This window comes from Chelonoidis abingdonii, chromosome 5 (genome assembly GCF_003597395.2).
Source record: "Chelonoidis abingdonii isolate Lonesome George chromosome 5, CheloAbing_2.0, whole genome shotgun sequence".
NCBI lineage: Eukaryota > Metazoa > Chordata > Testudines > Testudinidae > Chelonoidis > Chelonoidis abingdonii.
The window spans coordinates 127,445,602-127,458,428 of record NC_133773.1 but is presented as its reverse complement, the minus strand read 5'-3'; the positions used below and the strand labels follow the sequence as shown (position 1 = coordinate 127,458,428).

Sequence of the window (12,827 nt, the reverse complement as noted above, 5' to 3'; positions counted from 1 at the left end):
AATGGGGGGCAGGGGTCCCAGGGGAAGAGTCAGGAAGGAGAGTGGGGGTTGGATGGGATGGCAGGGGGCAGTCAGGGGCAGGGGTTCCGAGAGTGGTCAGGGAGAAGGGGTGGTTGGATGGGGCAGGGGGTCAGTCAGAAATGAGAGGAGGGGCTTGATGGGGTGGTGGGGGACAGTCAGGAGGAGGGGTTCCAGGGGCTGTCAGGGGACACTTGGGATTGGATTGGGCAGGAGTCCTGGAGGGGTTGTCAGGGGGCAAGAAGCTGGAGGGGTCAGATAGGGGGTGGGGCCAGGCCACGCCTGGCTGTTTGGGGAGGCACAGCCTCCACTAACTAGCATTCCATACAATTTTGGAAACCCGATGCGGCCCTCATGCCAAAAAGTTTGCCCGCCCCTGTTCTATCAGATAGATGGTCAAATTTCACGTCTCTGATATTTAGTGAATTGTGGAAGAAGTGTGGGGTAAAATGTTAATGTCTGCTCCATTCCACCCAGAAATGAACAGGTTAGATGAAAGATTCACTGGAACTCTTAAGCCCATGCTGAGAATCTACCTGTGCAGAAAAGCTGGAGATTAGCAGGCATTATTGAGCTATTCAATATTTGCTTACAGGGAAGTACCCCAAAAATCCAAAGGGTTCACCCTCATTTGACCTTCTTCATGGAACAAAGGTCTGAGGTCCCTTGGGTCTTATTTAGGGACTCCTGGGAGGAGGGCTCTGAACTAGAGGGTACCCATAACTAAATATGTAAGCAAATTTAGAGAGGATTTAAAATCCATGATGAATTTGGTGGAGCAAAATCTTTTAAAGAGTCAGACTGCACAAGGAGACTGGTACAACAGAAATAACTGAAATTTCATTTGATGTGGGAGACTTAGTGTTAATATTACTCACAGTTAAAAAGCACGAGATGCAAAATTCTTGGGAAGACCCTTTGAAGGTTGTGGAAAGTTACATCTGAATTTACATATAACATGTAGAAACTTCCCACAGACTGTATCCCATAACAAGAAGCAAACCCAACCCTTCACAGGTTTGGCAAGTTATCATTGCAGGGTTCATAGAAGGCTTTAGCAATATTGTATCAGCCATCCCAGACTTTTGTAAAAATAATAAACCAGACAAAGTGGTTTGGACTCAGGCTTGACAAAAGGTCTCTTATAAAACAAAAAAAGGTTCTGTCTGAAAAGCAAGTTAAGGCAAGTCTTGATTTTCATAAACTGTTTGTACAGTGTACAGATGCATCAAACATTGGACTAGAGGAAGTTCTAATACAAGCAGAGAAGAGTGACAAGAAACACCCCATTGCAGTCATTAGTAAAGAAATCTGACCCCCGCTGAACAAAACTACTCTGTTGTAGAGCGAGTATTATGTGATTATATGAACAGCAGGGCTGCCCTTACCATGAGGCGACCTGAGGCAGCTGCCTCAGGTGCCAGACTGTGTGGGGGTGCCAGTAGGACCCAAAGTGTAGAAAATCATATCTGCTGCTGGTGCATATGCATTCTCTCTGCTCTAGATGCACAGAGATGGTGGAGTGCTGTGCTGGAGGAAGGAGGGCACAAGAGACATAGCAGGCAGGCAGGAGAAAAGGTGAGAGGGAATAACAGACAGCAGCAGGAGCTGCAGGTGGAGAGAGGAGGAGGAGCCTCTTATGTACCTCTCTAGTACACCCAGGAGCCTGGACAGATTAACACCAACTTCTCAGGGAGCTTCCTGTTTCCTGCTGCTTCCCTGAACCCACTTGAGGCAAACAGGCAGGCAATTGAAGTAGTAGGAGCCAGTTATTCCCTTTAGATGCTGATATCTTCCCTCACTCAGGCCCTATTACCAGCCTGCTTATTTGTCCCCTTCAGTTGAGTGTTGAGAGCCACTATAGCTGGCACAGAACAGCAGTCATGAGTGAAAGAAGAAAACGCCCCCCTGGGGCAGCATTCAGAAAAAGAAAGAAAGCAAATGAAGCTTTTCTATCTAAGCAGGAAGGAGCTCCCCTGAGATACATACACACAAATGTTCACGGTGAGCCTTCCGGCCCCAGTGAGGATGTGAGAGGTGAGGAGATGCCTGATCTTCCACTTAGTCAGAGTGCAGGTGACCTGGCAGCTACTGCAGCATCCATATCTCCATCTCAAATGGATGTACCATGTACATTCCTGAAGAAAAGTGTAGATCAGAGAAGAGTGTGGTGGAGGCGCAAGAAACAGCTGCTGCTGAGTTTAGTTCCTTAAGTCTAGATGATCCAGGACAGTGGATCCACTTGAGTAGTAGTCTGAGGGACTTCCTTGTACTGTATGGGCCACAGTAAGTGAAAAACTTCATGTTCCCCAAAGACAATGAAAATAGACGTTTCCATCCAACACATTACTGGCGTGAAATCCCTAATGATGACAAAGTGGAGAGGCCATGGCTTATGTACTCAAAAACCCAGAATGCTGCATACTGTTTTTGTTGCAAACTTTCCCAGTCTAATGTTCCAGCCAAATTGGGTTCTATAGGAACAAATGACTGGAAAAACCTGGCTAGAAATCTGGCATGCCATGAGAAGACAGCAAATCACGACAGAGCATTCCATAGGTGAAAAGAGCTCAAGATAAAACTAAGGTTAAAGGTCACCACAGATTATCAGCATCAAGAGAAGACTGCGTCAGAGTCACTTTACTGGCAAAATGTTCTGAAAATTGCCATTGTGAGAATGCTGGCTACCCAAAACCTAGCACTGCGTGGCATTTCAGATCAGCTGTATGCTCCAAACAATGGAAACTTTTTTAAAATTGTGGAGCTGATGGCTGAGTTTGATGCTGTAGTCCAGGAGCATTTAAGAAGAGTCACCACCCAAGAAACGTACACACACCACTACCTCAGAAAAACAATTCAAAATGAGATCATACAGTTACTGGCAACAAAAGTCAAACAGAAGATTGTGGCAGATCTGAAATCAGCAAGATATTACTCAGTTACTCTGGACTGCACACCTGACATCAGCCATACGGAACAAATGACTTTAATGGTGTGTTTTGTAACAACAACAGAACCTAGTGAAAAATGTCCCTGCAATGGTCACTGTCAGACAGCATTTTCTAGAATGTATTGACACTGAAGATACTACAGGAGCTGGTATGACAAATGCACTTCTTAAAGAAGATACAGGAATTGCAATAGCTGACATGAAAGGTCAGGGCTATGATAATGGAGCCAACATGAGAGGAAAGAATAGAGGAATGCAGACACAGATCTGAGAGTTAAACCCTGGAGCTTCTTTTGTCCCATGCAGTTCTCATTCATTGAACTTGGTGGTCAGTTGTTACCGAAATATTGGGTTTGCTTAGCTGAGAGCCAATTAACAGCCTGACAGGGATAAGGAAAAAAACGCAGAGGAAAAGAGGTAGTGTAAAAGTTTAAGCTGCTGTGTTTATGAGCAGCACTTACCCCCCCCACCTACTGGCCACTTGTAATTTATTAGGGGGGGTTAGCCAGCTTTTATAATTTTTTTTTTGATGATAATTTTTTAGGGCCTGCTGTAAGCGGAGCACCTTTTTATTTTGGGCCCGGAGGGCGGTTAGGAAGAGCCATTTGAGCTTTCCCATTGCTCGCCGTTTTGTTTTAGAACGCCAGTTCGCCTGCAGCTGCTGTAAGGCCTCCGTCAGCTGTGCGGGAGTCACTTTGGCCACCTGCCGGAATTTTGGCCACTTGGCAGGGGCAGTTTACTCTGCCAGAACCCGCGCTACTGGCCCCCAGCATTTTGTTTGGGGCCACCCGGGTATGCACTGTAGGGACAGCGGCGGCTTTTCTACTTCCCCTACCTTCGGCCAAAGCGGCATTGTTTTTTAGAGCACCCTGCTTGTTGCGCTGAATGTAACGTACTTGGATGCTTTGCAAGAACGAGGCCCACACATACTGTGAGTTATTTGGCTTTAATGAAGGTAAAGTGACATATTTACAATGGGGACCCTGGGCGTTGCTGTTACTTAGGCGGGGAACCCAGCACAGAAGCTCAGCTTGGCCTGGGTCAAAGTTTAAAGGCGGACCGGGAGCAACAGCTGACATGAAAGGTCAGGGCTATGATAATGGTGCCAACACGAGAGGAAAGAACAGAGAAATGCAGACACAGATCTGAGAGTTGAACCCTGGAGCTTCTTTTGTCCCATGCAGTTCTCATTCATTGAACTTGGTAGTCAGTGATGCAGCATCAGCTTCTAGTGAGGCTGCTGAATTTTTTAATGTAATTCAGATAATCTAGGTATTTTTCTCTGCATCATCTCATCGATGGCAAATTTTGACGCAACATCTGGAAACATCCTCTCTGACGCTGAAACCACTGAGTGCTACACAATGGGAAAGTCAAGTGGACATAATAAAGCCTATTAAACACCATATTGGGAAGATAGATGATGCCATAGTTGCCATTATGGAGGATAATGCTATGACAGGAACTGTTCGTGGGGGAACAGTGGCAGAGGGAAATGGAATCACCAGAAACATACATAACTTCAAGTTTCTGTGTGGCTTAGTGTTGTGGCATGAACATACCTGTTTGAATAAAATTGTAACAAGAGACTCCAAGTGGTCCGACCTTGATATATCTGGTGCAATGGCACAACTGGACAAAGTAAAGTCATACCTACAGTCTTACCGGCAGATGAGGGAATTTCAAAACATCTGAAGTGTGCACAGAAGTTGGCAGAAGGAACTCACACTGAAGCTATTTTCCCACTCATCAAGAATACAAGAGTCACTGGAAGAAGACATTTTGATTACAAAGTATGGGATAATCCCATAAGAGACCCCAAACAACAATTCAAAGTTGAATTCTTAACCAGGTGCTAGATGTGCAATACAGTCAGCTGAAGAAACAGTTCATGAAGCTCAAGAACACAGCAGTCTATTTTGAGATGATGTATGAATTCCAAACTCCCACTGTACCTGAAAAAGACCTACACCAGCAATGCAGGGCACTAGAGACAGTGTTGACAGATGGTGCACATGCGTGATATTGAATGCGAGTGATTTAGGTGATGAACTGAAAGCCTTTTCAGATACAGTTCTGCAGGATCAATTCCAAAGGCTGTTCTGGAATATATGTGCACAAATAAGGTGACACCTCTTTCCAATGCTTTTGTTGCTCTGGCATACTTCTGCACTTCCTGTAACAGTTGCCCAGTGGAGAATGCAGCTTCTCCAAGTTGAAGTTAATAAAAACACATCTACTCTCTACAATAACACAGGATAGGCTGGTCCGGCCTTGCAACCATCTCAATAGAGCGTGAGCAGGCCTTCAGACTGTGGGACCTTCAGGATGAAGTTCAAATCTTTGCAACCAAGAAGGCATGGAAAGCACCACTTTGATTATTCAAACAGATGAAATGCCAGCGTTTACTATGCAGACAAGAAGAGTTACATTGGCTGTTCGGGCATTTGAAAGTTAAGTGTTACTTAAATTTTTGAACAAGGCATTTTAAGTTGTAGTTCTCCTTTATTGGGGTAGGTAGCAGAGCAGTACCAAGAGAGAAGTAGAACAGGAAGAAGGCAAAATTGAGACCATTCAAAGTTTTGGCCCAAGCAAGGGGGTATGGGGTGTCATTTGAGCTCCCCGCCACAGGTGCCAAAATGTTGTGGGATAGCCTTGATGAACAGTCAAACAGCTAAAATGTTATCAGTGAAACAGAAATGTTAGGGAGTTAGATCACTCTCTTGGTATGGTGTGGTTACACATAACCGAAAGGTACCAACTCTTGGCTATGGCAATGGAGCCCAGCACTATAGGAATATGAGATGGAGATTGTGCAAACCAAGAGGAAATAAAATGTGGTAGCAGACGCCCTGTCCAGGAAAGAGCACCCAGAACTGACACCTGCAGAATAGCAGCAACTAGCCCTACTGTGTTAATGATAGGAGGTGTGATACAGAGGCCTATTGGTGCCAAGAGGCAAAGGATTCATTGTTCTTTATAAGCAGTTCACGTCTCAGAGCTGACAAACTCACTACACTGAATATCCCACTTTCATGGTATTTACCCATGAACGATAGCTTGTGAGGCCTCTACTGAAAGCTTATAACTTATTAATATTCATGCTCATAATCACTGTGAGATGTATGTATGAGTAAATATTTAAGGAATAACATAACTATATCTAACATGTAAAGAGCTACGTTATTATTTAATATTTTTATATGCATTACTATAGTACTAGGAGTCTTAATCATGGTTATAGGTGCTGTACAAATACAAAACAAAAAAGTATTATATTATTGTAAAGTATATTTATGGGGCCAAATCCTGGGTTTTTTGATTCAATGAAAAGTCCTGTTGAATTAGTTGATATGTTATTATCACAACTGAGATTTTTTACAAAAATCCCAATATCACATAGAAATATTCCAATAAAAACTTTGACATTTTGCAAACCTCTGTTCTCTGCTTTTATCTAAACTTCTATTTCAAATTCCTCAAGTTCTATTTGACCACATACCACAAATTTATGAAAGACCAGGATTCAATTATTTTTCCCCCATGTTTTCCTTCAAGGCAATTTTCTATTAGAGTTAATAGTAATATTGCTTAGTGACTTTCTGCACCAACAGTTCTAATCTTTTATGACTGAAAATTAGGTTTTATTCTTCTTGCTAGTGGTATATAAGAGTCTGGAGGCTTTCCTGTGATCTATTGCCCAACTGTGCATAGTTATACTAACAAAAGGAAATTGTGATGCATTAGCTTTCCCTTACATTCCTATAAGATATTTCCCTTTATTACATAAAATATACATCAATATAATAAATAAACAATATAAATAAAAGTTGCCTGCTGAGAAGCACAATTTGTTCATACAGTTCAGGAACAATAAAGAATAAAATTCCAGAAATGCCTTTATGTCAGCTACTTCTGTCATAAAATGAAAAAGAACATTGCAATAGTTGGCTTACTAACCTGGCTGTTAAAGTTGGAGAAATGGCAACAGAGGTAAAAATCTCGACCATAGCCATTTTACAAAGGTCAGCTGCAGATCCTACAAAAGAAAGTGACCTGTTTTTAATATAAAATAAAGGGCAGGGGGAGAGCTCTTTAGTCCTCTGAACTATGCAAAATGATAGCAGGTCTGAAACTGACTCCATAACGTTAACAAAGAACAAGCTCAATATTACCAAAGAATCAAAAATACTAATTAATACTATTAACAAAGGTATGAATTCATCTTTAATATGGATATGGGAACATAGGAATTTCCAGACTGGACCAGACCAATGGTCAAGCTAAACTCAGTATTCTGTCTCTAATAGTGGCTAGTACCAGCTGCTTCAGAAGAGGAAGATGTGAAAAAGCCTCTAGTAGGAAGTTATGGAATAGCCTACTCCCCAAGAAATTTTTTTCTGAACTACCATTAAAGATTGGCTTATACCCTGAAACATGAATCATCCCAAATATACATACCTACATAGTGCGTGCATGTGTGTGAGAGAAAAGCAGTTTCTTAACTTATCCAGGAGAAAAATCAATATGCATAATAGCCTAAATAACCTAGATTTTAGTTATGGTAAGGCATAGTTTGATGAGTTAAAGCTATAATAAATCCGTGGAATAGAGTTAGAAAAGACGACACAAGCTCAGTTAAGAAAACTGAGCTAGGGAATGGCTAATAAGACAAATTTCTTCAAAAATAATCATGTCAAAGCCAATGACAGGCATTTCAAATTGGTACATCATACATTCCTTGCACTATTTGTGCCATAACAAGTATAGTCTTTTGAGAATAAATTGTCACAAAGATAAGATGCTACTTTACTATATGAAATCACTACTGTATCTTTTACCACAGTAACTATAGTCAGTATAAATAGTGGAGTGTAATATAGTCTTTAAAAACTATCTCAGAGCTGAAATTCTGAAATTAAAATCTCAATTGAGGAAGGAATTTTTTGGTAATATTTAAAAATAATTGAATATTTTTAAATTATAAACCTCACTTTAACACCCTTCCCAAATACCTATCAGAATTCTGTATCTGACTGAAAGCCTTCCAGTGGAACAGTTTTCAAATGGAAAATGCTGATTGAACTAAATGAAACGTTTCGTGGGAACATATCAATTTCACAGAAATTTTTGACAATAAATTACTGAAACATTTCATTTTGATAAGGTCAAAGTCCTTCGTTTTGATTTTATTGTTTTGAATATTAATATAATATACTTAGTCAAAATGATAAAGTCAATAGAAAGCTACAATAAGATCATTTCAATATTTCAAAAATTTCATTTCAATTTAGGAGAAAACAAAATTTTGAAATGTCGGAATTTCAAGTTCCAACCAATTCTACAAAATTCTCTTCTGGTGTTTCAAAATTGAAAAACCCAGATTTGTTGTCTGAAATGTGGGATTCGGGCCTGCAAGGAAACAAATGTCTTCTGCGAGGTGCTGTGTCCTCAATTCCCATTGGCTTCAGTTACAGATGCTCTATACCTCCTTGTAAGATGCAGCTGCCAATGGACAATAGTCCAGAATATTACATAATTAATTTGCCTGCTTTGAAAACAAAACATTAAAATAAAGAATGTTTGAGGGGGAAAAACCCCAACAATTCATTGCTCTTTCCTAAAAGAAAATTCAAGTCATTTTCATGAGAAGCACCTTCATAAACATGTCTAAAAAGTACTTTTCATTTGCATGATAGGGTTCATAGCTTCACTCTAACTTGCAAACATTATGCAAATCATGCCAACATCAGCTCTTTAAATAAGTAAAAACCTGTAGATTTTTAATGCAACATCTTAAAGCAGCAGCAAGGGTCATTTAAAGATACCAAAGTTACTTCAAATGGGGTGTGAACTCAGCAGAGTGACAGAAGTAAATGATGTGGATTTATTCCATTTTGTTTGGCACGTTTGCTAGTTTATATTGCAAAGATAAGACCCGTTTAACTCTTTAATACTTTCTTCCTGCTCATTCCATACAATGAATGAGCCCTGGTTGCAACAGAAATAATAATAATACAATAGAACGTCTCTTTTAATAAGTATTTCTCAAAAAACAGACATTTGAAAAAATAAAAATTTGAGTATCTTAGTAGTAAAACCACTGAAACCCTGGTTTCTGTGCCATGATCTACACTACAAATTTATGTCTGTATGACTACATCTCTCAGATGTGTGGAAAATCCCCCCACTCCGAGCAATGCAATTACATGGACTGAACTCCCAGCACTATATCAACTGGAGGGCTTCTCCTGTCAACATAGCTACCACCTCTTTGTTAGGTAGAATACAAACTTCTCCCATTGGTATAGGTAGCGTTTTCACTAACCACTACAGCAGTACCGGTGCCTCTGTACTGGTGCAGCTGCGCCACTGTAGGGCTGTAAGTGTAGACAGGCCCAGTCACAAACTGACAAAGAAACCAAAAAGAGACAGCCTTAGGAGAACTGCATTTGAAGTGCAGCAGCAGTAACCTTCCACCTCATACAGTAGCTACCATAGAGTATTGTAGTATACCATTGTGTTCTTGTTCCCTACAGGCTAGTGAGTGTTTCATACTTCTGTCACATAAAGCTGTAAAATACAAAATTAATTCATGCCACCCATTTATTATTTCTTGTCTGTTGACTTCATTTGTCAACCTCCACCCAGTCAGAGGAAATTAAACCTTTTTTTTTTTTTTTTTTTTTTTTTTTTTTTTTTTTTTCACCCCCCCCCCGTCAAGGGAAAATTTTTTTTTTTTTTTTTTTTTTTTTTTTTTTACCTTGGACAACAAAGTTGACAGCCTGCCTCTCTGCTTGAGTACGTAGTCTGTAGTCTCGAGCATTGATATTAGGCAAGTGTCTTTTACGTCCCATGATGGAAACCACATATCCTTTTGATATGTAAAATAGAAAATAGCATTAATGGAGTGGTTAAATATGAGATTTGAAACAAATCTTCCAGTATGAAGTTGTCAGCAATTTCCTGATGCTTTTGGCCAATATTACTGAATATTAAAAATAGTCTAAGTCACTTGTTTCACCATTTATTCCCCAGCTATTCAAAAGTAGTCTGACTGATAAGAGTGAAATGTGGATGCAACCACATATCACTGATATCTCCATTACTTTAACCCTGCAAGGCATTAAGCACACTCACTTCCAGTTCAACCATTAGAGGCTGAAGTTACTCAGGCCTGGTCTAAACTTAAAAGTGCAAGTAGAAACAGGTGTCTTCCATCCCTGCACTGGCATGTAGTTATGGGACTTTTGCCAGTGATATACACAGATCATGGATTCATTATCTCAGAAGTGGGAATGTTTTTTGACACATCTTTCAAGAAAAGAAAGCTATATTATTTTAAGTAGATCTAAACAAAATATATTGCTTGAGTAGCACTTCATCAAACAGGATGTTTAGGACTTATTTGTGGCTTCAAACATTTGCAGTAATCCACTACTCCTTAGTAGAACTAATTTATTAATGCAATTACGGCATGAAATGACAGCCCATGGTTATGTACAGTGTTGTTGTGGCTGCATTGGTCTCAGGATTTTAGAGAGAAGGTGGGTGAGGTAATATCTTTTATTGGACCAATTCCTGTTGGTGAAGGAGGTGATGACCTGAAAAAGAGCTCTGTGTAGCTTGAAAGCTTGTCTTTTTCACCACAGAAATTGGTTCAATAAAAAATATTACCTCACCCACCTGGTCTCTAAAATCCATGGCTATAGTAATTTTTTAAGCACTGCACAGAATAAACTCCTGTGAGTAAAAGTCTGAATCAATTATATGCTGTTATAAAAAGAGGTTGAAAGCGCTGTTCTGAGAAAATGATGCAGGAAAATGATAAAACACAAAACCATCATATCACCTGTAGGTGAACACTTTTCACAAAGCAATCACTCTATATCTGATCTGTCAGTTCTCATCCTCAAAGGAAATCTGTACAACATTTTCAAAAGATGAGCAAAGGAGCTTAAATTCATAACTTTGCTATACACTAAAAATCATGGACTGAATAGAGACTGAATTTATGGCTTATTACAAAAATATCTCACACACTAACAACACTCTCCACCAGCTGCTTCCCCCACCCTTTGTTTCCTCCTTATGATTGGATGGGTGTTAATAGGCCACTTCACCTTGAATGGTCCCTTGAAATATGTGTTAACTATTTGTGCTAAACAATCTGTTCCATTTATATTTAGCTGAGTAAGTGTCCCAGACCTGAAGAAGAGCTCTGTGTAAGTTCAAAAGCACGTCTTTCTGACCAATAGAAGTTGGTCCAGTAAAAGATATTACTTTACCCATCTTGTTCTGAGAAAAGTAATTTTCCTGACACAGGATTAGTTGCAGTAATTAAAATAACAAATTTGATGACAGTGTACCCTTCTTCACTGTGACTGGTAACAATAGATTGCAAATTGTTGATTTTTTCTACAAAATGTTTATATTGAAAAGTATGTTATGTATTTTGGCGTGAGTCTATATATTTTTTGACAATTCTAATAATACATTAAAAAGAAAATGTCAAATATCTACAACTTCGTGCCAGGGGCATAGTCATGGGTGGGCTTGGGTGGGCCATGACCCACCCACCTAGCGTCCAGGCCCACTCCCCAGAGCTTGCTCTGCTCCTGCCCCGGCACTTACCACCAAGTGCTTGAGAACAAGTGGCAACCTCTTCCTTGGCCCTACTTACTATTATGACACATGGAGTACATTGACACCTGGTACTCCATTCGGCTATACCTGAGTCCAAAGTTTCACCATACCACCTAGATCAGTGCCAGGAAAATATGTGGTTCCAAAGGATCTCAAAGTTTTGGAGGAGCTGGAGTGTCATTTACTTTTGGTTGAATTTAACAGTCCTCTGGTACGAATGCCACTGTTACATCAGTACTGGTCTCCTCCCCAGCACAACAGCTGCTCCAATATTACACCCAGTACTCCTGCTCAGCAGCCCCTCCTTTAGAGGTGGAATGCTCTTATTCCTCATCTGACTCACAATACAGTGGGAAGGGATCATCTATCTATTCCCCTAAAGCCTCTTCTTCTGAATTCTATGGGTCAGAAATGTAGCTTTCGGTCTCCTACAAACCTAAACATCATCGTGTTTTCCTTGGGCCTTTATGTCTTACCCATATAATATCCTTGCATGGCTATACTGGAAACTGTGCAGTCCTTATCCTGGGGGCATTCTCCCAAATCCACCTCATAGAAAAAGAACTGTGCAACCTCAGACATTCTCAGATCATTTTCAGCCTGCAGAAGTCTCTGAGAAAATTACTTGCCTATCCTTATAGTTAGAAATCTCCCTTGCTGCAGATTAAGCCAGTTACTTCTTGTCCTACCCTTGGTGGCCCTGGAGAACATTTGATTATCATCCTCTTTATAAAAGCCTTTAACATATTTGAAGACTGTTATGTCTCCCCTTGGTCTTCTTTTCTCAAGGTCAAACATGTCCAGTTTTCTTAACCATTCCTGATAGGTCAGGTTGTCTAAAATTTGTATCATTTTTGTTGCTCTCCTCTGGACTCTCTCCTATTTACCAAATACTATTCATTAGTAGAAGCTTTCAGAGCAGGCATTTCTTATGGCAGGACTGTACTGAAATCCATTTTTAGACAGACACCAACATCCACCAGATTACATCATGTCACTTCTTGTGAGTCCCTAAGACTGGAATATATCTAGATCTAGAAAAGTTGCTTACCTGTACAGTAACTTCAATTCTTTGTGCTGTGTTCTCTGTGTTCTCCATTATATATATATGTGTGGCCGGATGGTAGTGAAGAGAGGGAAGGTAGTCAAGACTGATGGGGTGGAACTACCAGCGGGCCACATAGCAGACATACAGACCAGCTACAAGTACCTT

The 12,827-nt window shown here is 40.4% G+C and overlaps 1 protein-coding gene across 1 annotated transcript in view; it reads right to left on the bottom strand.

Moving 5' to 3' along the window:
- Positions 1-12,827, bottom strand: part of POLN (DNA polymerase nu) — a 215,930-nt gene that overhangs the window by 54,515 nt on the left and 148,588 nt on the right. The window contains exons 18-19 of the mRNA XM_075066754.1: positions 9,732-9,842; positions 6,929-7,007 (exon numbers count right to left, since the gene is read on the bottom strand). Of these exons, the coding sequence (XP_074922855.1) occupies positions 6,929-7,007; positions 9,732-9,842 (190 nt within the window). The remainder of the gene's footprint in view (positions 1-6,928; positions 7,008-9,731; positions 9,843-12,827) is intronic.